This window comes from Hemicordylus capensis, chromosome 1 (genome assembly GCF_027244095.1).
Source record: "Hemicordylus capensis ecotype Gifberg chromosome 1, rHemCap1.1.pri, whole genome shotgun sequence".
NCBI classification, from domain to species: domain Eukaryota; kingdom Metazoa; phylum Chordata; class Lepidosauria; order Squamata; family Cordylidae; genus Hemicordylus; species Hemicordylus capensis.
In genome coordinates this window covers 346,630,525-346,657,104 of record NC_069657.1, presented here as the reverse complement: position 1 = coordinate 346,657,104, position 26,580 = coordinate 346,630,525, and the positions used below count along the sequence as shown (strand labels likewise).

General features: G+C 42.9%; 1 protein-coding gene across 6 annotated transcripts in view; it reads left to right on the top strand.

Annotated features, from left to right (window-relative positions):
• The window catches only part of ARHGAP18 (Rho GTPase activating protein 18), a 130,116-nt gene that overhangs the window by 50,402 nt on the left and 53,134 nt on the right, over positions 1–26,580 (top strand). For 5 of the 6 annotated variants that reach the window (XM_053286305.1, XM_053286332.1, XM_053286294.1 and 2 more), the window contains exons 2-4: positions 13,334–13,536; positions 17,085–17,320; positions 26,074–26,146. In XM_053286305.1, coding sequence (XP_053142280.1) covers positions 13,334–13,536; positions 17,085–17,320; positions 26,074–26,146 — 512 coding nt within the window. Of the gene's footprint in view, positions 1–5,464; positions 5,515–13,333; positions 13,537–17,084; positions 17,321–26,073; positions 26,147–26,580 lie in introns of those variants that run through there. The other variant, XM_053286314.1, reaches the window with a different exon arrangement.

Here is a 26,580-nt window from a genome sequence, read left to right as displayed (position 1 = left end):
CAATGGCTTCTGGGGTTTTCTCAGATGCAGGTGGATGCATGTTATTTTGTTTGTTGAATTTCTGTACCGCCTAATATAGACATCTCTAGGCAGTATACAGATTAAAACATAATATAAAATATAAAACATTTAAAATTCATTAAACCAGATAAAAATCACAATAGATTAAACACATTAAAATTTAAATTTTTTATTGATCTGGACAGTCCTTTTTTTGAATGGCTTTCCAGGTTCTGATATTGGCTCGTATCAGTCCAGGTCTGTCTGAAGGAACGGCGATCAGGGCCCTGGGCTTAAGAGGGGCCCCCATGTTGCACAGCAGCAACAACACATACCCTTCTGATCTTCCCTCATTGCCACTGGGCTCTTCTAGGTTGTTGCTGACACCTCCAGTTGCTATGGCTTCCTATAATGTGGCAGAACAGGATGGTTTCTTAATTTCCTTTCAGGCTGCGCTTCCCCAGTGTGACTGGGGAGGAGTAATAACCAATAACCAGGCCACTCAGTGAAGCAGAGCTCAGATGTCTTGCATGTTGTGTGTGAGATTTATCTGGTGAAAGTGAAGCTGGCACAAACTGTGGTGGGCATGGCAGAACAAGATGAGGTGTTCACACTTGGGAGCAAGATGGGCTGGAGGGCCAAAACTGGAAGTTAAACAAATAAACAAAGTAAGCACACTTGTGCATGGTCTCTCAATGTAATCAGCACTGTCGGCTGTGACTGATCAATGGTTAGGCAGCCTGGAAGACAGGTCACCTACGACGGAAGGCAGGGTACCTTGACATGGGAGAAAGGGCATCCAGCCTATCTTGCTCCCCTATTAGTAACTATCAAGTTGTAATATTGATAGTTAGTTGATGTGGGGTACAGCTGTTTGACCTTTTAGAAGCATTAGGAAGTCAAAAACCAAGAAATAATGCAGTCTATTGGGGAAAAAATGTTGAGCCTTGTCCAAATCACTGTCTTAGTCTAACCATTAGTAGTGATTAAAAACATCTCCTTATACTTAGGAGTAAATGATATTTTCCTTAGATAAAGCAGAAAACTTCCTAACCTCAAGGAACTCACTGTCTGATAATTAAAAAAAACCAATGGAACAGAAAAATATGGTTAGCACTTGAGCAGCAGACGAAGCAGGCACACAGGATACTTGATCATTGTCTGTGATAAATTGTTTTGTTCGATTTTAATTATAGTAATCCTTTCTAAATTGCAACTATACACATAAATTAGCATATGCAAATGTGTGTTCTCTTTTGTCCCCTTTTTTGTGATATATTTTCTCTCCTTTATCTGCAGCGAAAAGATCTTTTTATCACCCTTCAAATGATACAATAAATAGACATCTTCCTGTGTAGGACAATAAATTTGACTAAGTGAGAAAAATATGGGATATTTTTCCCCAGCCTTGCCTTGTACTTAACACTGCTACCGTACTATAAAAGTATGCATCATTGGTATCTCACTCCATAAAAATAAACAATGTGAAAATGGTGATTTAGAAATGTTGGAGCTAAAGGAGAAATGAGCAGACTTTGAGACATCTGGTGGTCTTGACTTGAAAATCCATGTATATTAACACTTGTTTTTCTTAGATTGTAACTAAGTCCCCTCCCCTTTCTTTGTACTTGATTACATTAAGGATGGTAATTTGTTGTGGTATGAGAGTCATACCTGTTTTTAATATAAATAAACAGATTAAAAGTTGAAACACAACACTGTATTAATTTTATTATTAATTTTTACATTTTTATATCCTGCTCTTCTTCCAAGGAGCCCAGAGCAGTGTACTACATACTTAGGTTTCTCCTCAGAACAATCCTCTGAAGTAGGTTAGGCTGAGAGAGAAGTGACTGGCCCAGAGTCACCCAACAAGTATCATGGCTGAATGGGGATTTGAACTCGGGTCTCCCCGGTCCTAGTCCAGCACTCTAGCCACTACACCATGCTGGCTCTACCTTATTAAATGATAAAGTAATAAGTAATAAGATTAAGTGATACTACCTATAGGAATACTAGCATAGAAATACTACCAATTCTGCTAAAACATGCTTCATTCATCATTAGTTAATTCATGACTCTTCTTTACCCTACATGTGTATTTCATCCACCTAATTAATTACAACATGGACCTAGATCATTGCCAGAAAAGTTATTTTTAAAGTACTTAAGAATTTAGAAATAGAAATAGAAATGTATTAAAGTACCATGAGTGGGTCCAGGTTATATAAGAGTGTGCCTTCTTCGGTTATGGCTGCCACCATCTTGTTTGGTGGCAGTGTGGGAACAAGACACCTCTGTGGCTATCCCAGGGCTTTGGAATGTACTCCCTGTCAGTATAAGAACTGCATTTCTGGCTGCCTTAAAAAAAAAAAAATCCACTTAAGACCCACCTGTTTTCTTTGGCCTTTTGCTAAAACGATTTCAATTTTTTTTGGTTAAAACAATTTATTTTTAAATTTTTATGATTTTATAAATAGCTTTAATTGTTTTTATTGAGTTTTATTTAATCTTTTAAGTTGTATGCTCTTGCTTGAGATATAGGTGTTAAGTGGATTATTAATAAATAAATAAATAAAATAAAATGGTACCAATTTCTTTTGAGGTGTCACAACATGTTCTCTATTAACAGTTCATGTCCTAATCGTGCTCTCCTGTGTCTAGGATTGTCCTAGTCCTTTCAGCATATGTGCACAAGTACTTCGTTGGTGCCAGGGGTGGATTAAGCCTTTTGGCCAAGGATTTTCCGCCCGCACCACTGTGAGGAGGGTGGTGAGGATGGTGGTGGTGAGGATGATGCCCCCCCCTTTTACTTCTACATGCCACTGCAGTGAAGGCCACACAGTGGTGGCTGTGGGGAGTGCCGGGGGATGAGAGGCAAGTTCCTCCCCCCCACTTGGCCTTTACATTAAAATGCTCCTGTCCAGTGGAATGGGGCGACTGGGAGGATTGTGGTGGTGGTGGTGGGAAGTTCCCCCATGCCACTCATTTGAGAGGGAGGAGGGGAGTTCTCCCTCACTCCAGATCTTCCACACAGCAGAAGCTGTCTACCTTTTTAACGTGGTGATTCTCTTTATTTAGCAGGGGGAGAGTAACTGGCCCTATCCACCTCCAGCACAGTACTTCCAGTGACAGTTGCTGGTGTCTATCTTATGTTTCTTTTTAGATTGTGAGCCCTTTGGGAACAGGGAGCCATCTTTTTTTAATTTATTCTTTCTTTGTAAACTGCTTTGGAAACTTTTGTTGAAAAGTGGCATATAAATATTTGTTGCTGTTTTGTTATTGCTATTAAGGTAAAATGAGGAAACTTCCTCCCCCCCCCACAGTCCTCCCAGTCACACCATTGTGCCATGCGGGGGGGGGGGCTTGCAAGCCAAGGGGGGGACTCGCATCTCATCCCCCTGCGCTCCCTGCAGCCGCCACTGTGTGGCCTTCACTGGCCCCCATCCCACCAATGCGGTGGCATTTAGAAGTAAAAAAAAGGGAGGGTTTCATCCTCGCCACCCCTACCCTCCTCACTGTACCGGTTGGGTGGCAAGAGGCTTAATCACTTGCTGCCACCAGCAGTGACAGTTTTAAAAGTTTTTTTAAAAAAGAATTAAAAGTTCCAAAAGAATGAAAAAACTTTTCCCCCGTTCCAAGATCGGCTGCCTTCCAGGATTCACCACTGTAGGCAATTGTCTCTGCAGTAATCCGCCATTGATTGGTGCATTGGTATGTGTGCAGGGCTCTGGCTTGGGGTGCCAGTCTGTGCCATCTCTCATTGCTATGTATCCTTTTGCTTTCTCAAGACCTGACATCAGATTAGATGTGATGTTAAATGTGCAGCTGCTACTAAAAAGCAGTTGTGCATCTAGCTCCCACTCCTGCTGTTTTATATCTCGTAGAACATACTTGTTTCCTGAGATCATGAAATTTAATGTTTACCTGCTGCTACCAAGAGCAACAGTATGTGGGTGGGGGGAAACCAGAACAATGTGATGGCAGGACATGAGTAAGGTCTACTAACTAGACAATATGAAGGGGGATACAGTTGTGTAGTTGCTAGCCAGGTGTTTATGTCCTGTTATGTGTAGGTACCAGCTGGGTCGTTTGACCCAGGGAAGTTATTTCACACATTTAAAGCAGGTGCTTTGTACAGTGCCCATGGGAGTACATCACCTCAAAGTAGTTCTGAGAAACAGGTTGTGTTGGGCGGGAAGGGAGAGAGAAGCCCTGTTCAGAAGTTACTCTTCCCGTATTGGTTAAATGCAGGGAGAGGGAAACAGGAGCATGTTAGTTAGTCATGTTTCGCTGATGATGTGCCCCCAGCCCTCTCTGTATTCACCACTTATCTTCAGAGAGGCTCCATGGAATTTGGAGTCCCTGAACCCACCCCAGGTTCAGAGCCACCCGGTGGAGACAAACACTGAACACTGGAACATCCAAGGGCAGACTGTACCCATTTCCCTTTCCCCACATTCCATGGATTGAGGAGAGTAGTTTTTGAACTTGAAGAGGGCTAGGCTTGCCCAAGGCCACAAATGGTGCTTTTTAACTGAGCAAGCATTTGGAACCCACATTTCCCTTGGTCAGTACTCTCAAAATTCTAGGCTAGACCACACTGGATAATGTCATTTCTGTGAAAAGACTGTATATACTACAGTTACACATTTTTATTGAAGAACAAGTTTTCTTTTCATGACTTGGGAAAGTGTACAGGCCCTCTGTGACTCCTGAATATATGTCCCTGAGGTTTGTGGGACCCTTGGGGATGTGTTTTGGGGAGGCACACTTGGCTGCAGAAGGAAGGAGGAGATCAGTGAAAATCACCCCTCCCCTGTTGCATGTGCATAATGTTCCTCTGTACACATGCTATTAATTTGGAATGTTGGCCATTGGACAAGCAATAAAATTATCTACTCAAGCAGCTTTTAAAAGAAAATACAATTCTAAGTGGGGAGTGGATTTGCAGGGAGATCTGATCTAATGCAGCATTGTAGCTACCCAAGCTCTTCTTTTTTATGAAACTGCTGCTGTGGCATTTCTGAGCAATTTCCATTAAGGGTAGCCTAGCAGAAGTACTTAAAGGGATGGATCATGCGTGGCAAATGAAGCATTTAGATAAGACTATTATAATACCTTTTTTGGGGGGTGCAATTAAGTTGTATATAAAAGGCAATAATTGTGTAGAGACAGCTCAGCTGAAAACAAGCTGGGTATGAACTGAGTAAACTGATTTAAAAACAGTGATGGTACAGTAGCGTGTAATGCTGCTGTAATGGAATCATCCCCCAAAAGAGGAAAGGAAGAAATGTGACTCCTTATCATGACTGTGGTAAACACTTGGGACTCTGTAAAGGGTTATGTTTATCTTGCAACTAAGCAAGAGAATGTATTGGCTAAATGCCAAAGGAAAGCCTCTGAGAATATTTACTCATGTCTTTATTCTTTAAATCCTCTGCTCTAAATAGTTCTATGACAACTGGACCTGAAATTGATGCCCATGTGTAGTTCTGTGAGTCCAGCAAACAAGTGAGTGCTTTTGGGATCATGCTGGTTTTTCGGGGTTTTTTTTTTGCAGAACAGGAAAGTGTTTGAAATAACAGAAGGAAGCAAAAATAAGAAGTGAGTCCTTGCCATTCACTTCACCCTTCTTGCGCTCTTTCGGGCAAAGAGAAACTTGCGCTCTTTTGAGCAAAAATGGAATATGTGCATTGATTCCTGGGCCTCCTTTTGGCTGATTTGTTTCCAGATGTTTGAATCCAAGTGCCAAACTAGACAGTATGTGGGAGACATGTGAAGAGTCTCCTGAAGTTTTGTGCTTGTGTTTAACTAAAAGCAGCATTGGAGCCGATGGTTATGAGTAACAAGCAGAAGGAGGAGGAGGACTCCTTATCAGGAGTGCTGACAGCATTGGTACACTGGGGCATGTGCCCCATGGCAATTATCAATTAACCTTTCCACACTACTTGACAAGTTACACCCAGTTACTTTAACAGCTTCTGTATCACACTGTTACTCATAACAACCCCCTGCTGTGCACACTGTACAGCATCTACATTTTCTGCAGGTACCCCTTGCCCCACAGTGTGATGGCAGAAGCCTACTTACTACACAGTATGTGCACTCCCAATTCAAACAGTAGGTTTCTGAAGCTCCTGCAAATGAAGCATGTAGGTAGTGGTGCCTTCCTCTTCTGTTTATTTCTACTACCATGAGGCAAGCAGTGGCTAGGACAGAGTATGCTGAGCTTACTGCCACCACTTACAGATGGAGTGAGGACAAGGGAGAGCAAAGGCAACCCTTTGCAGAGGATGATGGAGTGAGGACCTGGTTGCTTTAAAAGACAATGACTGACATCCTGACTAAGTGCTGGTGTACAAAAGGATCAAAAGTAGCCCTCTGTGCCACCCTGTTACGAGGGGAACCCTTTTTCCTCTTGCAGGGACCTTCATGAGGTTGTAAAGCAGGCAGTTCTTGTTAGTGGTCCTATGGTCCTCCACACTTCGTATGTCTGTGCCTGTGTAGACAGGACCTCGAAACCTAGAGCAGTAAGCGATAAGCTTTTTGATGGTAGCCCCACTCCCTTGGTGACACTCACATCGCCCCTCACAGATTACCTCCCTCAGTCGTCTTCTGTGATAGTGACTTCAGGAGACCTTCTGCTGCACTTCATGTGAGGAGAGCTGTCAAACAAATAAAGCTCTCACCCTTTCTCTTTAGTTTTTCGTTTGTTCTGTCCATCCTCTCATTTTCCCCACCAGTTATTCTCATTTTATGTCTTTATTTAACTGCTCCCCCTCTGCTTAAGGTTTTTCTCTTCAGAAGTCCTGAAGCAGTATATGGCTGCTCGAATCTCTTTTAAGAGCTGCCTTACTTGCCCCATTTCAGACATGCACAAGGAGTGCTTAGCCTTAGCATGTCTTGGAGAGTCCCACTAAACTGACCTCTATGCTATTTGCTGGGGCTCTACTAGACAGACCCGATGCAAACGCGCTACATGCCACTGTGCTTTGCTGTGGGAGAGGGCCTTACATCAGCCCTAATAGCCACTCCACTTGCCAGCTATCCCAGAAGCCCTGTACTGGCTCTGGTATGCTGTGCTTTCAGGAATCTAAGCAGCTCTGCTGTGGGATGAGTCACAGCCAGAATGCATTCTGCAAGGGCAGTGGTGACTTCTATGGCTTAACTGCATTGAATTCTGTTAGATGGCGTCTGTTGGGCAGCAACATGGAAAGGACCCTTGTCCTTTGTGCGCCACTATGCTTTGGACACCAGATCAAGAGCTCATTCACAGTTTGGAGCAGCAATCCTTGACACAGTTCTTTGGTAGATGCCCACTTCTTCTGCCATCTTGGTGAATAGCTCACCCATCTCCAAAGTGTGGAGGACAATAGGACCACTAACAAGAAAGTCAGGTTGCTTACCTGTAACAGTAGTTACCTTACCTGTAACAGTAGTGGTCCATTGTCCTTCACACGACCCTCGCACCTCCCTGCTGTAGCAGTCATCTACCTCTTATGTATGATCGTGGTGGTCAAGGACTGAGGGAGGTAATCTGTGAGGGGCTATATGTGTGTCACCAAAAGGGTGGGGCTACTGCCCAAAAGCTTATAGCTTAGTGCTCTCGAAGGTTCCAAGGTCCTGTCTACACAGGCGCAAACATCCAAAGTGTGAAGGACAATGGACCACTACAAGAACTACTGTTAAATGTAAGCAACCTGACTTTTCTGAAGTAAGCCACAACCACAGGTTTAAAAGTCTTAATAAAAATATATTTTGTGTACAAACAGAGAGGCTTGATTGTGACATTGACCGGGGAATTCTCATGTTATGTGGGCAGTTTAGATGACATCCATGTCCAGGCTCAAATACTTTACCTCTGTTGTAGTTACTTAGCGAAGGCTATTGCTGATAGATGGGGAAGGGGCGTGGTAGTGTATGATCCGCCAAGAGGTGAAAATTAGATGAGAAGTCCGAAAGAAATTGGAGAGAGAGGAATGTCAGTCAAAGAACTGGCCAAGTGTGGTGGCGGAAGCAGGGAGATGGACCCCGGAGAGAAAAGGTTCAGTAGAACCATCGGGGCTGCTACTGGGAAAATGGAGGACTGCTCTAAAGCTATGGTGGTTCAGGCAAATAGGGACATAGAGCGGAGGGCATGTGGCATAAATTACTGTCACTGGAAAGGACACCCCACAGGTACTTTTGACGGAAGAAGAAGGCTAGAATTCACTCTGATTGGATTTATAGTCGGAGTCCTATGGTCCTGTTATGGCTTACACTCTCATACAGTGTTCCTTCTAAGGTGTGCACACATGCGCGCTCTCACAAGTTTTTTTTTTTACGTCTGCTCAGTTAATCTTAGATCCCGCTCAGCTTGAATCAGGAAGGCCCCACTCTGAATGCATGTGTGCACACACTGCCTTGATACTGCCGCCCAGAACAAAACTCATTCTGCACACAGATGAGAAAAATTAGAGAGTACACTGCTCTCATGAGAGAGTGATCCACTTGCCGGTGAGATTAATCCCACTGAATGTCATCCTGAGACTATAGGTTACACACCAAGCAGGCTGCAGGCTTTATGTAGGACTTCTGCTTGGTGGCTGACCTATTTTTCATGAGCCCCATTGTCTTTGGGCAGATTCATAGGCTCAGGAGCTCCTGGTAATACTGGGGCTACCCTTCTTAATCCAGGGGAGGAGTTGACCTCCTTTCCCAGCTTTTATTGGTGAAAAATAGATCTAAAAATCTCACCAAAACCATCCTAGCCCAGCCTGGTGCAACTACAGGCACTCGCATACATATACACACAAGTACTCAAGGATGGAGAACTTTAGAGGGGAAATTTAGGAACAAAAAATAGAACATTTTTGGGAGCAGAGGAAGAAAGGAGTTCTCCCTGTACTACCTGTCAGATGTTAAGGAAGCTGGGGGTGGGGTGGGGGAACCAAATTTTCTGTGGAAGACCATGAGGTATGATGATCAGGGAGCAGATCTTCAAAACCTCCAGAATCAATCCCAGAGATTGTGGAGTTGGGTGGCTTTTGGCTGGCCAATGTTATAGGGTAAAAAGGGACTAAATCAGTGCCCCTCTAGGTTGATGCTGGGCGGGTGTGGGTGTGTGTGATTTTTAGTGGAGAATAATAGAACAATAGGTTTCGAGAGAGCTAGACAGGAAGATTAGGTTTTCTTTAAAGTAGTGACTTTAAGGATTTTGGCTTGTTGGTTCTAGGGATTTGAAGGACCTGGCAGGGCTGAGTTAGCCCAGAAGCTGGTCAGGAATGCAAGAACAGGCAGGAGTGGGAGTTATGACTGCTTGCTTTGGGAGTCTTGGGAGTGCTTTAGAGTCTTCATGAGGAAAGCTCCTTCTGGAGTATCGGGGTCCTTCTGCCCATGCTCCCGTGGAGTGAGAAGCTGCAACTGTGCTTTCTCCTTAACTAGTTCCCTAGGTGACTCCTAGCTTCAGTGATAGCACTGTTTCCTTCCTGGACTTCCCTATGGAAGCCAGACCATGCACCTCTGTAGGGAGGCCAGGGGACCTAGAGGAAGTCCCATTTCTGGACCAACCTAGAAATACATTGCTGAGGAGTGCATAGTCTTCAGGAACATATTTTCAGCTAGCACAGAGGTCTGTCTGGGAAGGGGAGGTTGTCAAAAATTTGCTGCTGCAGTTAGCCTGGAAACACTGCTATTCTGATCCTCTTGCTGCATGTATACTTCCAGGGTGAAGCTAACAGGAGCACGGAGGGCGACAAATGTCCCTGGGACCCCGAGGGAGGGGGCCTACTGACTGAATAACAGTTTGCTCTTTGCATTTCCCCTCATGCCTCTCTGAAGCAGAAGGGAGGACAGGGACCTGTCTTCAGTTTTTGTCTGAGGCCCCACTCTAATTTTGCTCCATACCTGGGTGCTTCCCTTGGTAGGATGTCAGCCAGCATAAGCATTTTCAGCTTGCTGTTGCTGAAAATGTTTCCTTTAGTGGTTGGTTTATTTGGTGTGAGGATATGTTAGTATTTTTTTATATACCAGGTTCTCGCCTGTGGGCCCAGGTCCTCGTTCTTTTAAGTACGTAGCAAGGCCTGTGCTAAACATTCTGGCCTCTCACCTTTTGTCTGCTCAAAATTGCTTTCCTTTGCTCTTTTTACCTAAGTAACAGGAAGAGTAAGTAAGTATGTGCAATTGTTTGAAAGGTGTAGTACATATCCTGATTAATATCTGTTTTGGTCAGGTGAACAGCTGTATTTTCTATTAGCATTTTTCAAATACATCTTCTGTGATAATTTCAGGTTTGGAATACGCAACGATACAAGAACAGTAGTTCATAGTGTGAAGGTATCAGTGTGTAAAGAAATACAACTTCAAAGAAATATTTTATTTTACCGTTCATTCATTCATTCCAGTTGCTGAACCAGTTTAACTGAGAGATGAATTTATGTACTGAGTCAGTTAAATAGCTTTCCAGATAGGTTTTTCTTTTGTCATGCTGTGGTAAAGCCAATTATATATCACCAGTAATAATTATAAAGCTTTGTATATTGTGTGACTATAGTATTTATTTTACAGTATGCTATAATATAAATCATAGGAGCAACAAAACCAACTCATAATTCTTTATCTTTTAATGAAAAACAAGGTTAAGTTAATACTTGCTTGTCTTATGGTTTTTCCAGAATGAGGTTAGAAAAGATGGCTGACATCCTGATTAAAGAAGCACTTGTGCTTCTAAGGACTGTGGGAGGTGGGGTGGGCGAATGGGAGCCTCAGTGCTACTCCTGCTATCCCTCTGCATGAGCACAGTTACACAAGAGCCTTTAGATTCCAGAGCATGCCCCACACTAAGTTCGGGGACATGTTTTTGATCCTCGGTAACATGCTTTTAAATTTATTTCTCTAAGTTTATTTATGATCTTCAGTGCTTTGTTTTTTATACACTACTTGTGAACAGATACTTTGCTTTTAATATAGCAATAGCACTTACATTTATATACCACTCTATAGCTGGAAGCTCTCTAAGCGGTTTACAATGATTTAGCATATTGCCCCCAACATTTCTGGGTACTCATTTTACCGACCTCGGAAGGATGGAAGGCTGAGTCAACCTTGAGCCCCTTGGTCAGGATCGATCTTGCAACCTTCTGGTTACAGAGCAGCAGTTTTACCACTGCGCCACCAGGGGCTCTTAATATGATCCTAATCACTTTTCTGTGGGTGGCGTCCACATTCTGGAGTAGCATTTCCAAATTATCCATTTGGGCAAAGGCCAATGGTGTTAATCCCAATCACTGAATTGACACCCAAATGAGAAGAAAGACCCATGTGATTGGCTCCTGCTCAAGTGGTTATTTAAATGTTACTCCATCATGCAGGAGCTGCTAATAGAAAATGTTACCCAAACAATTTCAGAAATGTTAATCTAAACTGAAAACAGAAATACCAATATTTCTAAAGATGTTGAACTGTATTATGCTACTTGTTAACATTTGAAGAGAAACTGGCAATATTGGCTTCTTAAATATATAGTGTTACTCACTGCTAGGTAAACAGCTCAGTATCCTCCCCACCCCAAAAGGGTGTAAAAGGCTAAAGAAAACACACATTACTAGCAATTTATTTAGGGCATACTAGCATTAAGCATTTTCATAGGGAATCCTTAACCCTGGCTTAGTGGTGTCCTCCCTAGTTCTATTAGAATGAAGGCTATAAACATTCCAGGTGGGTGATTATTTTGCTGTCTAAAATTTATTCTGCATGCCTAGAAACTTGAAATATTATTTAAATTGTATTGTCCTTTTTAAGCATGAAAATGGTAATAGTAAATACAGTATTTGAAATAGTCTGAAAGTGGGATTTACACAGTAAAATTGGTTTATATTTCTTATACATAAAGAGAAAAATAGGAAACGGCAAGATTTAGCTGAAACTCAAGCAGATTTGTTGGAACAGGAAGCTAAGTAGAAGAATGTACAGTATAGGTTAAAAATGCATACAGAGAGGATGCCTGTTAGCCACGACACAACTGCGTGTTTAGCTTCACAGCTCTTGCCTCTGCTGCATTAGAAAGGGTCATATAGAAAACTACATTATTTAGTGGGAACTGCATAAACTAAAGCCCTGCTTAGGATCCAAAGATCAGACTCAATATATTTATTCCAGGATATGCAGCTTTCTCATTTTAACACAAGTCATCCCAGGAGAGTTTATCCATATTTGAAGTGTTTATCTCTAAACGCAGCCACAAAGTGATAGACGATTCAATTAGTTATTGCCTTGCTGCAGGAAAAAGAAATCCTTTCTTTTGTATGAATACTGATGGAACGTAGAATATTGATAAAAACCACAAGGGACTTTATTTTTAAAACAATTCAGAATTTGAGAAATGAGGCACACAAACACACACCCACTTCTCCCAACACTTAATCTATGAACTAGACCAACACATTTTGACCATCAATACCACCTCAGGACACAAATAGTGATTTTTCATAGTGAATTCATAGTGATTTTTATTTATAAATTTAGCATATTTTAATGCCCAATACTCACGCTTCTGGGCAGTTTACAATAAAACAACACAGATTGAAAACAAAGTTAAAACAACTTAAAACAATTATAGATTTTATAAGTCTAATTGAAAGCAATGGCTACTCGCCTAATTTTGGCAATCTAATCTAATTTTGGCAATAGCTAAATAGCATTGTTGCAGATACAGCTTTCTCTGTGTGTTCACCCCTTATTTATATCTACCCTCCTCCGCCCCTAAACAATTAAGTAAAATTGTAGTCATTTTTGCACAGAGTGAAGGTTAAGGTCAATGTTAGAGTAACAAGGAACAAATTGTAGTTTCTCCATGCTCAGAAAGTACAATTTTTAGAGGACATTCCTGCCAACTGTCATTTCCATTCCTCTGACAACAATGATAAAATTTTATCATAGTTTTTGTGTGTTAAAAACTTTTAAAAAGTGTTTTAAACACCACTGCAAATTTTGGCTTCTGTATCATCAATGGTCAGGAGAATAAAAACATGATCACACTGAAAGCTGAATAATATATTGCAATGCTATCATCTGTTTTCCATTTATAGCAGTGTAGAGTTTGTCAAAAACCAGGATAAGAATTCCTCCATCCTGATGGTACTGACCACTTCAGCTGGCTCATGTACTCATTGTAAAATAAACATAAAATGTTTAGTGGTACTCGGGACTTACAAAGTTGAGAAAAATGTAAACTTTCAATTTTATAACTTAGCATGCATTTCAGTATTAAGTTTTCTTTACTGCCCTTATTAATTTAACTGTAAACTCTACACAACATGATTACATCTGGTGTTTTTTTCTTTGTGTGGTCTAGCCGGAGATCTGGCCAATATACGATGAACCATGATAACTCGAAGAAGCCCTCAGGGAAACCCCTTTACGATCGCTCAGGTTCTCAGGATTCCCTTGATGATGTATTATCTATGGATGACTACTGGAAAGAACTTGAAAACATCCATGAAACCAGAGACACTAATCATGAAGAACAAGAAGTGGTTATGGTGAAGGAGCCTGATGGTAATTAAAAATTAGACTTTATATCGTTGTTAGTTTGGTTATGAAGTTTTGAAGCCTTGAATTTAGACTCTTCAGTTCTTGCATCTGGTATCGAGTACTAGATCTAATTTATGAGTGAGGTCAGTGAAAGCTGACTAGTGCCTCTGCAAATCTTCTACCCAGTGACTGTGTCCAAGCAATAACCGGGTTACCTGGGAGAGCGCCACCTTCTGCATGATCCCATCGGCAAATTAAGATCGAGAGAGGTCTGTCTCCGTATGCTGCCAGCACATCTGGTGGTGATTCAGGAATGGGTTGCTGCTGTAGTTGCTGCTGGGCTGTGGAATGCACTCCCTATAGACATTTGTGGCTTAACATCTTTGCCAGTCTTCAAAAGAGGACTTAAGACACAATTTTTCACCCTGGCTTTTAGTAATCTTTGAATGTTTTAAATTGCTGTTTTTAACAGTTTGTTTTATTGTATTTTGTGAACCACCTAGAGCTGTTGGAGTCAGGTGGAATATAAATAAAACAAAACAAAACAATTAAAACTTCTAAAAGACTTAGAAGCATTATTGTAGAATAATCATTGGCTAGAGACAGATAACATTTTTTTCATTGAGTTGAAGGGAGTATAAGAAGCATTGTTGCTGTATTGTTGGCCAAGATGTGTACACTCATCTCACTATTGCCTCGCACCCTGCATTGGATTTGCAGGGTTTTATAGTGCTTCAAAAAACCTGCAAAGTCGTTTGACCAGAGATAAAATAAACTAACTTTTACACCCAGGCAATGATGCCTGTATCATTGTGGTGTGAATACCTATTTGATGGTGCCTGCTGCATCACTGGTAATTGCTAATATACTTTTCCTTGCCTTTTCATGCTTCTTTTAGAAGCTTGCAGTGCCCCCCCCCACACACACATACTTTAAAAAAAGTGGGTATGTGTGCATACTTGCTAGTATATATAACTACAATTAAAGGACTACATAACAAAGACTGCAAGGCTATCCATTCACATGCAGCAATATTCCACCACTATAAAAAGATTTTTCTTTTTAAACATTTTTTTAAAAGCAGTGTGTGCACTCCCTCTCCAGGATATTCAGTAATGTTTGTTTATTTACAGGTTTAACATTGAGTAGACCATAAGCAGGTTATGAACTGGTTTACTTGAGTCCACCTCTCTACTGATTTGCATGGGATTAGAGGTAGCATTCACGAAAAGCAAGGCTTTTTCCCCCTTTGCAGAGAGGAAGGATTTCCATCTCTTGCTTCACATACAGTTATCAGTTACTGTTGTTGGATTAGAGCCAGTGCCTTGATAGTGGTCACGGAAATTTCAAGAAATTATTTTCTGAGCCGAGTCAATTCTCATGGTACAACATCTAGTAATCACAGTCAAAGAGATTTTGGTCTTTCCTCGAAATGGTTGGTAGTTTTATTCTTCAGCTGGTTATGGCAAACTACAATGGCACTTTCAGATTATGCCATTTTGAACTTTATAGGACAATTTGATTTTGAATATACAATGGAAAACCATCCATTCACGGTTGAGGGAGAGAGGGAGAAAGGGAAGACAGTGTATGATTAGTGATGTTTGATAGCATGTCATAAGACTGTTCTTTGTTGTTGTTGTTGTTAATTCGATTTCTATACCGCCCTTCCAAAAATGGCTCAGGGCGGTTTACACAGAGAAATAATAAATAAATAAGATGGCTCCCTGTCCCCAAAGTGCTCACATTCTAAAAAGAAACACAAGATAGACACCAGCAACAGTCACTGGAAGTACTGTGCTGGGGGTGGATAGTTACTCTCTCCCTGCTAAATAAAGAGAATCACCACGGTAAAAGGTGCCTCTTTGCCCAGTTAGCAGGGGTTAGCAGGGTTTTTAAAAATGGGCAGGCATGCATCTTCTATAAAAATGTATTTGATTTGCACTGAAATCATACCTCAGAAAACAATAAGTTTTTGCATAGAAGAGTTGCAATATATACATAGGTAGAACTTTGAATGAAATATCATCCAAAAATATCATTATCTGGAACTTTAAAATACTTGAATTGCAAACAAAAAAAAGCAGAATGTAAGCAGTTCAAAATAGTTGAAAACCAATTTTGCAGTGAAGGGAATTCTAAAGAAAGGCACAAAGGAAAGGTGCTATAAAAGCTTACATTTGTGATGTAAAATAAATTCTGACTTGACTCTCTTCATATCCATCTTCGCTTAGAACTCAAGCTGAGGATATTTATTGATAATGCTTAACAATATAAAGTTTGCTTTTGTTGAGAATTTCACACTACTGTCAGGCTGCCTATTAGAGTTTAATAATAGTTTAACCAAAACAAGAAATACCAAGATTTAGGTAACTATTTCAGAGAAAATTATTTAAATCTAATAGTTACTGTGCTAATGCCATGGAATTTCTCTCAAACCAGGACATTGTTACTGTACTTCCTCCTTATGTATAAGCACTACTGATATGAATTCATTTTGTGTCCCAAAGGCATGAAAAGCATTAAAAAGCAGAACCAGTTATTCCTATATATAGTAAATGACTAATGGCTTGTCTGCAGTACCTCCTTTGAGTCCAATATTTATATGTTAGCTAGAAACAGTAAGAAAATTATTGCTTTCCTGGAAATCATTAAGGAGTAGACAAAATAACAGCAAAGACAATGGAATCCTGCAATACAGACACCCACTTACATTAAGTTCACCCATTAGCCTTGATAGCCTCTGATTAAATTCAACTAATGAAGAGCTGAATTAATGTACTAGCAGTTGCATTTGGAAAGGGGAAAATGGATACAGAACTAAAGAAAGTGGGAAACCAATACATTAAATGTGACTCTAATCTGAGCCATGCTGAACTGTTAGCCATGTTCTTAGTGCAGAACATTTTATTTTCTCTTGGGAGCCACTTGTATCAGAAGCCCTGTATTACTATACAGACGATATTCAGGGAAGGAGAGACAATGGCTTTGTGTGCACACTGTTTATCGGACTGCAAAAAGGGGCCAAACTAAGGCAGACCCAAAACATTCTCTCTCTCTCTCCCTACCTCTCTCCTTGATCGGCATCTCCATTGTCTGGAGCGGTGAGAAGATATCTCCCCCATTTCCACTTTGTCCTTATTGCAACCTATTTATTTCTCCATATATGGAACTGACCTAGCCAGCTCACGCGAGAGGAATTATCAGAGTCACCCTCCCTGTTACCTGGCAAGCCAACTGGGTTTAAACTTTATTAAAAATAAATTAAGACTCTCTGGTAGATTTTATCACTGCCATCACTTGCTCCTTATAATTTTCCCTACCGGAAGAGAGCAATAAAACTTCCAGTTCTAACCTTGCTTTACCTTGCTAACAGGCAAGTTAAAGAATCCCATTGGATTTTTAAGGGACTAAGTAAAGGGACTACCATGGGAGGCACAGTTGAGTTGCCGCCCCTTTGCTTATACAAGTAATTGGGAATAATTTGTATGACTTGTATCTTCCTTTTTAAAATGTGTGCAGCACCAAATGCATGTTGTGATATTTTCAATCATATGTCTTATTTGGGCCAGAGGGAGAAATGGAAGAAGAGTGGCTAAAAGAAGCAGGTTTATCAAATCTCTTTGGGGAAGCTGCTGGAGATTCTCAGGAAAGCATGGTGGTTTTGGCTACACTGACCCGTACTCAGGCTGCAGCAGTACAGAAGCGAGTGGAGACTGTCACGCAGACCATGAGGAAGAAAAACAAACAATACCAAGTTCCTGATGTGAGAGATATCTTCAAGCAGCAAAATGATTCAAAGGAAAAAGTAAGTTCCTCATTTCGGGTGTTGGTGGTTTGGCCTGGCTGTAAAAAGCAGTATAGCAAACAGGTGCATAGGGAGCTCATTGGTGGCCGTGTGACAAGGTCCCACCAATGGCTTCCTTCTTAATTGATTTCTGTGTGTGTGTTAGTGTGTTAGCGTGCCCAGCCAAGCCAACACCCCCTGTGTTGGCTTGGCTCAGAAGCAAAGGGGCATAGTAAGTGCTGGGATGGGGCTATTCAGCCCCACTGCAAAGTTTCCCCTCCTCATTCAGCAGTTAATTTAATTACTCAGCAGTGGAGCTGAATGGCCCCATCTGGGCACTTTCTGTCTTCTACCAAAGACAATGACATGGCTCTGTGGTTGCGAGGAGTAAAAACTAGGGATGTGCAAAACGTTTTGGGCACAGAATGATCTGTGCCTGAAACGACCAATTTCGGGGGATTCGGAGCCGAACCGAATCACCCCCGACGATTCCCGAAAAATATCGGACCCGAAACGGGTCTGAATTTTTCGGGTGTTTCGGGTCTCCTTTTTGTGCCCCAGAAAAGTGCCAGCCTTGTCTTCTTCTTCCCCCTCCGTTTTCAGTTTGACGTCTCTTTGAATTTCCCGCCTTTTTGCCTCCATTGATTTCAATGCAGAAATTGCTTTCCTGTCACTTTAATTGAAAAGGTCCTGGGGCCAAAAGAGTGGGGTGGGGTGGTAGTGCCCAATGGGTGGAGGCTACCACCCCAATTACAGAGTGATTGGGCAGAGGGCTGATTTTTGGTGATTTTTTGAGAGTTTTAGTGTCTATGGGGCAGATTGGGGCAGAAAGTGGGATCTGGGGTAGAAGAGTGGGGTGGGGTGGTAGTGCCTAATGGGTGGAGGCTACCACCCGAATTCCAGGGGGATTGGGCAGAGGGCTGATTTTTGGTGAATTTCTGAAGTTTAAGCGTTTTTAAGGTTTCCCCCCTTTAGGTATAATCACTTCACATCGGGGGGAAAGGAGTGGCCTAGAGTGGGGTGGGCTTGATGGTGGTGCGGGGTAGGGGCAAGGATTTTATTTGTTGGAGTTTTGTTGCTTCTGAGGTGTTCTGAGTGTGGATTCTGTGATCGCAAATGAGATTTTCAATGACACACCATGAATCCACTCTCATCTGCTCTCATAGAATCTAAACCTTAAAGACATGTGAACTTCAACAATTAACCAAAAATCAGCCCTCTGCCCAAATCCTTTGAAAAAATTCAGGTAGCTTCCTTGCCCCTACCTGGCACTACCACCAACCCCACACCGCTCTAGGCCACCCCTTTCCCCCCCGACATGAAGCGATACACCCTCCATTCTACCTAATGGGGGAAAACCTTAAAAACGTGTAATCTTCAGAAATTCACCAAATATCAGCCCTCTGCCCAATCACTCTGCAATTGGGGGGTAGCCTCCACCCATTAGGCACTACCACCCCACCCCACTCTTCTGGCCCAGATCCCACTTTCTGCCCCCGATCTGCCCCAAAGACACTAAAACTTCAAAAATTCACCAAAAATCAGCCCTTTGCCCAATCCCCCTGAAATTTGGGTGGTAGCCTCCACCCATTGGGCACTACCACCCTACCCCACTCTTTTGGCCCCAGGACCCTTTTTTACCCGAATCGATTCCGATTCGGGTTAATCCAAATCCGAACTGAATCAGGGGTGATTTGGGTGGGCAAAATTCGGGCACAGAACAGAACAGGGGTGTTTCGGTTCGGGTCCGAACCGAAACACGGAAAATCCGAATTGCACACCCCTAGTAAAAACTGACTGGACGGCACACTTTACTAGGCTTTACCACAAGTTTACCGGGAGGCTTTACTGCAAACTTGAAGTTGTCCCCAAAAACCGCTGCAAAAAGTAGATCTATTTTTTATCCCAGATATAAATTGGGCTACACTCTAATCTGCTGAGAAAAACCCGAATTGTGTGTGAACTGCTCCCTGATAACTTTCAGGGACTTCGGGGTACATCTGGCCGATATGTGAATGCACCCCTCCATTCTGGAGGAGATGCAAGTTAAAGGGCTTTAAAAGCCTCGTGTGAAAAACTTCTTGGAGCCTTATAAAGGGATCAGAAGTGCATTTGATAAATGCTGAATCCCTATAGCACAAATGCACTGATGTGGTTGCTTGGGGCAACGATGAAGCAGTATGTGGTATACCAGCATATTTCTAGCATTGCAAAGGAATGACTGTTGGAGGGTTTGCATCTTCGTGAAATTTGGGAGTGGTTGGTGCCTTTGCAACCTCTGTGACATCTTAAGTCTGTAAAGGTTTCTGCATGTGAACTGGTGGTGTCTCTTCACACAACTGGGAGGTCTCTCTTCACACACTTTGAGAGAAACTACCAGTAAGTGTACAGCTGCACATGCAGGAACTCACAGTCATTCTGCTGAATGGATAGTGGTCTGAAATGTATGATCCTGATCCCATTCCCTGTGTTCAGCCAGTGCTAAAGCACGATTGTGGCCTGTGGGGCATCAAGATATTAGCCATGCAATTGTAGTCTGCATAGTCCATTTAGCCTCAGAAGGCAGGGGAAGTTATCTTCTTTGTTTAGTGGGTATCTGCACATACCTGCAGAGGTGCTCTTAGACATGGACCTTGGGGATCTGGTTTGTGGCCTCCTGTTTCTGGGTGGGGCCTCCAGATGTTCTGGGGGGCCTCCCCAGAGGCCTGCTGCCCCCCTTTCTTGTGGGACACTGCTGGCCTGCTGTTGCCACTGTCTCTGGAGGCATTGCCTCCCTGAAAGGCCCCAACCGGGGCTCCTCACAGGGCGCATGGCCACTGCTGCATCCCAGGCCTCTCCACCGGTGCTGCAGGACAGCAAGCAAGGCGCACCTCCAAGAAGGCTCCCCTGCCTGCTCCAAGAGTGAGGCTGGCGGCTTGGTGAGGCTGGCCGCTCCTCTGGCTCGGCCACGTCCCAGCAGCTCTCCGGCCTGGGCTCATTGGGGCCTCCAAACCCAGCCATGTGCCCCTCTGAGGATGGTCCCACTGAGGGCAGAGCGATACCCACCTGCTTGCTATGCCTCCTGGAGTTGGCGGGTGGGCATTAAGGAGGAAAGGAGGTAATGAATGAACAGAGCGCTGTCTGTTACCATGGCAGCCTTGTGTGCTTCTGACCCTCACACCCACAGGAGGGAGAAGGAGCCTCCCCCACTCAAGGCCAACCTCTTGTTCGCCAGCCACAGTCTCCAGGGGCACCTTCAGTCAGCAAGGTTTTATTTATTTATTTATTTATTTATTTATTTAAATTTTAAGGGGGGCCTTGCGGCAAAGCCCTTCAGGTCTGGGCTCCAGAATGACCTAGGTGTGCCACTGTGTACTGTTAACGAAACTGCCTCGAGGGTGATTGGCTGCACCCCTAGTTTGGGCGAATGTGGGGAATTTAGCTCAAAAGGGGAGACAGTTCCAATCAGCCTTAATTTGTCCAAGTGTATGAACTCAAGAAAATCGGCTTGAGAGAGGTTTTAATTTAATCAGAAAGGAGTTTATTAAAAAATAAAATCAGACTAAATTACTTTGTGTCCCTAGTTTAAAGGCACTACAAATATGCTAAGAAATGGACTATTGCAAGGCACATTTAATTTAAAGTTCCAAATTATGTGTACATTCCCAAACAGGCTAGAGATGTACTTTAAGATAGAGGGGCAAGATTTCCGAAATAAAAGAAAGGGATAGATTCAGCCCTGAAGAAGCTAGGCAAGAGGCTATATCACCTGTACTGGAGCGGGGAACACCAAGGTGGTCTGCTGGGGTCTCTTGTTACTGTCTGCTGGGGTCCAGAGTGAGAGACACAAGGGAACACTACGATGTTTCTCAGTGGGAGTCCCAAGTGTAATTACACAAGGAAGCACACTGGGTCATGGAATTAGAGATACTTATATCCCAAAACATGCCTTGAGGACACATGCCTTTTGTCCTGTTCTACTGAACAGTGGAGCCCAGACAACCTTTTTTTGGAATGCATTGTGTCTTAGTCCTTCCTGGGTAGGAATGTGTGTGAATCGCCTATGGCATTCAGGGCTAATTGTGAGGACAATTAGAATGTGCAGGTGCATTTAAAGAATATCCTGTGCTGGAAGGGCTTCCCAATAATTCTATCAAGAGTTGCAATGGGCACCTCTTCAAAGTTACATCACCAACTCATCCCTATTGTAATGGAGTCTGTTGCCTTGTCTTCCTTGCTTTCCTGACCTGAGTGCTTCGTTAACAGGTGTTATCTCTCTTGCAAGAGGAAGAGGGGAGTTTAGATTTCATTCCAAGGCTGAAATGTTCTTGAATGCCAGACACTTGCAGTAGTTAGTCCTAGAGTCTGCTTTGTCTGGCCCCCCTCACAGAACGAGGCAGTGTGGACCTAATCCCCTTTCCAGTTTGTGAGGCTTGCAGCCAAATCTAGGGGTGACCAGTCCACTGCCAACTAAGTGACTTATCCCCATGTATAACATAGACTGGCAGCTCCTGAGCATAGCAAAAGTGCAATCTCCAAGCCTGGATATGCAGTTGTAACCAGGGAGGCTTCTGGGAACAAGCAGAATAAGCTCGACTGGTAACAGTACCTGTCATGTTTCAAAATTAGCTATGAATCAATAGCACAAAAAGATGCTATGTATTCCTTTTACATCTAATTGCATTTTCAGTCTGCAGTGTAACCAATGACATAGGGAGGCTTTTCTCACGATTGGTGAGAAGAGCCTGGTTGGGGTTTGCGGAGAGAGCGGGCTTGCACACGAGCAGGCAGTCTGCTCCAGGCAGCCAAAGTGGCTGCCCACACGACTGCCAGCTCCGTTACGGAGCCAGTGGGGGCTGGGAAGGATCGGGGGATGCACCGCCTCTGGAAGCTACAGCATGCCCTGCACGAGTGCTCAGGGCATGCTAGAGAGACCCCTGAGCTGGGAGGCTGCTTTTCAGCCTCCCGGTTGGGGGTCTACTTGTGAGTTGCTGCGGCGTGGAGCCACGCCACAGCAACTCATGATCAGAAAGCCCGGGTTAGCAGAGTGCTTGCTCCGCTAACCTGGGCTTAGGGGAGGGCTATTTAAGCGGGTGATCCACTTTCATGAGACCGGGCTTGGCTGCAAGCGCGGTGGTTCTCACGTGAATGCGAAATTGGGCTAGGCTCCCTTAGCCCAATTTTGCATGACCCTGAGAATAGCCTCAAGTTCATCTATATTTTTGTCATTGAGGCACAACTTCTTTATATTTAATTCTCTAAGACGTACCCATGGCTAATCCCATGTGTGGCAGCTCTCGTGAGAGTTCGGAGAGCTTCTGGATAGCCCTGGGACAGACGGGGGGGGGGGGGGCGGGGATGATGGCGGCAGTTAGCAACGACCAGCAGAAAGGAAGAAGCCGGCCGGCCAAAGAGCAGGTGGGTGGGGAGGAAGAAGTTGGTGGAAGAAGCCAGCCAGTGGGCGGGCAAAGGAAGAAGCCGGCAAGGGGGGAAGGGAAGAAGAAACAACGGAGGGCGGGGGGAGGTGGCGGCTGGCTGGTAGCTAGAGGCGCAAATGCTCTTTGCCTGGCCCAGCTAGTTGTTATTATATTCTCAGTTTGTATGTATCTAAAGAGGGCATGCAGCAGCAAAATTCCATTGGCCTCTTACTTCTTAAACAAAAAACCAGAATACATGGCAGATGTACTACTATGATTATACTGCATGTATCTGTGAGAATGATTAAAATTTCACATTTTTTCTTGAGCAACTTGACACTAAAAGCCAGATAAGGAGCAATAGCTAGAGTTAGTAATGATCAGACGTAAAGGAACATTTTCGTAGACTACAATCCTATGCATGCTTACTTAGGAATAAGTTGGTGTCTTTTGGGGTAATCAAATTTTGAGTTTTACCCCTGCCAACTATTTAAACCAGTTAATAGTCCCAAAGTAGTGCAAAGCTCTGACACTGGCCCAATGCAATGCTTGCACACAGCTGTGATGGAAGGAAAAAATCAAACAGTTCCATACAGAGAACATATTTGCCCCTGTGGCTCCAGTGAAATTGAAACAACAGCTCATGTACTCTTGTACTGTCAGTACTATCATGGCATATGGCATAAGCTTATCTTCCTATATATTAGCACATATGCAGGCTGTACTGATTTTTTTAAAATCTTAATTTCCTTTTGACAGATCAGAATGATTTTAGATCCTATAATGTGGCCGTGTTCTGCCTCATAGCTAACAAAATTCGTTCAGAGTTAAATAAGAACTAAACATTTTAGCGCCTGTATGTATGTTCCGTCAACTTGTTGGATATGCTGTTGCCATACATAGTATAGAATAAGATATGGAATGAGATGTAACACCGTTCTGTATTAGGCACAAATTTTGCTGTCTTGCCTCCTTTATACTCAGTATCATTCTGATACCTGTGTTGATTAATTTTTATATATAATGTTATGTTCATAGTCTTAACTTTTAACTTCTTCTACTCACTATGTTATGTTTTTAGGTAGTTTTATAGAGATCCCTTATTACCTTGTAGGAGTAGATTGTCTTAACTTTTTTTGTTTGTTTTGCTGTTATGCTGGCCAAAGACTGAAATAAAGACTATGCCTATGCCTACTAGGGAATAAATCAGCGGGGCCTCCACAGCAGTGTTTCATACTTAAATTATTCTGTATGGGAAGTTCTGTGGGTAGCAGATAGCATAAAGGAAGCCAGCATTCTGTATACAAAGCCTCATTTATATTAGTTCTCCTAATAATATGTTCCTATTTACCTACTCCATTTTAGGGTTTGATAAGCTAGGAATCAACAGAAGAGGAGTCAGTGCCTAAATTATAGGGGACTAGAGGAGGCCAGCACCTTTTGTGATAGCCCCTTTAGCTACTCTTCTGGAATGCTGTGGAGGGGCATGCTTTTGATTTCAAGGGGGACAGTCAGGATAGAGTTTCTGGATTTCCTTAAAGCATCCCATCCCTATCCCCACCCCCCATAATGGCAGTAATGCTAAATGTACTGAGATAAAAGGATCCCAACATCAGGAATTCATGGGGGAGAGGCAAGGGCAAAGAAAGATTCAGTGCAAAGGCAGTGGCCTGCTCAAGTGAACTTGTTCTAGGGTTAGTGTGCTGGCTGCCTTGCACTTTGAAAGCCAATTGATAATTGTAGAAGCATGTAACTGCAGTGTCGGGCACAAAGTACATTTTAAAAACTGCCTGGTACAGGGCATCCAGAGTACAGAGTTCTCTGGATGTTTCCAGACTGGTGGATTTCTCAGTTCTGTGTACTCCTTTTACATGAAAGTTTTTTGTTTTTATATTTTGGCTGTATTTTCTGTAAATATTAGAATGTGTTGCACACTCTAAAATATCGTGCAAGAGCAAGATCTCAAGGTTAATGAAATGTCATGCCATGGAGCGCAGAGGGAGAAAAATAGAGCCAGAAAACTCTCTATGTGGAGTAGTTTCTTTGGTCATAATCCTTGTTCACTGAAGGAACTAGATGCATGCATTTCAGACTTGTCTTTGTGCTTGATAAGCATGCATACAAAAAGCTTGCGGCTTCAGAGGGGACAGAGTAAATACATATCTTATGTTGACCAATACTGCTGGTATTCATATTCTAGCAAAATGTCCATAATCTGACTAATTTTTTCTTCCAGAGGTGCAGGAGTGAAGCAAGTAGTATTCTCCCCACTATCAGGATTGAGATATAGATGTTTTCATTTAGACTGTACCTTAAATAAACAAACTGTAAAGTAAATTTTGCCTTAAACCAGGGGTGGAGCTACTGGTGTTCAAAGAACACAGGCCCCTGGAGGGGTGGGGCTACTGAAGGCCCCTCAGCAGTCACTCCCTCCCCTCACTTGCCATAGTGGCTCCTGCCGCCCACTGCTGCCCATCTCAGCCACTGTCATCTGTGCTGCTGCTGCTTGCTATCCAGCTTGGGAACTGCTCAGAAGCAGGGAGGGCCCATTCCATTCCTCTCACTTTCTGAGCAGCCTCTGAGCTGGCTGGGAATGGATGGTGCACATGTGCCTTGTGCTGGCATCAGGGTGCATGCATGCCCTCCATTCCCTCCCGGCACAGAGGCCACTTGGAAGCAGAGAGGGACCTCCCAAGTGGTCCCTGAGCTGGATGGCAAGTGGCAGCGAGCAGCAGTGCTGGCATCAGAAGCAGCTGTAGTGCCATAGCCCATGGTAAGGGGAGAAGGCGTGCACCTTTGGCATGTGCTGCTGCAGGTAAGGGGTGTGCCACTGGGGGATAGGTGAACACTGGGCCCCCTTTGACTTAGCTATATGCCACTGCCTTAAAGTCTTCCTGGGATTGGTTAGATGCAGTATCATGGGTATTAATTTATTGGCTCCCTGAATCTAGCTTTCGTAGAGAGTCCATTGACAGAGGTGCAAAATTAGCTTATTGAAAGATGGTCTGTGAGGTGACTTCTGTTTGCCCCTACAGCTCAATTATGCCATCAAGTCTACTTGAAACTGTTGGGAGTGATGCAAGAGTATATTTCTTTATATACGCTTTCTAATTAATTATGCTTATTAGAGTGGAGCATCGTTACTTTATTATTGCTTGTTATTCTTGTTAGTTTTGAAAAGGAAGTTTTGTATAGGGAGTGAGCAAGTTGCTCTGTCTGTCAACTATGAGTTTTAGTTATGATTGTGAAGTATCTTACAAAGACGCCAGGCATGAAGCTGACCATGAACAAAGTTGATTTAGTTGTGTTGACTTCTAAAATCAGGTGGGAACAATTATTAATTATCCTATTATTCACTCTTTACTTTCTACATTTTAGGAAACTGGCAGTGAGTACCAGTCTATGGAAACAAGAGAAAACCTATATGACATGCTGGTGGAAGCAAAAGAGGGTAAATATGAACAGGTTATCTGTATTGTCTTATTAGCATAGCAGGATATATTGCAGAACAGATTCACTTTTAAAAGTACTTACCAAAAAAATAAGTCCTACTATTCAGAGAGCTCTTTTAGGCACAGTGAAAGACTTGTGTAAGTTCTTGAAACTTCTCTTAAAATGTCAAAAGAACTGCCTACCAGATATATGGATTTAGTCATGTGGTTCTCTGTCCTGTGTCCAAAGACAAACTGATATATAATTACCATGTTTTTGTTCTTTACTACTTCTTTAAAAAATTTAAAAAAAAAAATATCTGGGTATTTTGTGGAATGTGTGACATCATTGCTCCTTCTAACTTTTTTCATCTGTGTGCAGGATGAGTTTTGTTCTGGGCGGCACTATCAAAGCAGTGCGTACACACATGGACAGAGTGGGGATTTGTTGATT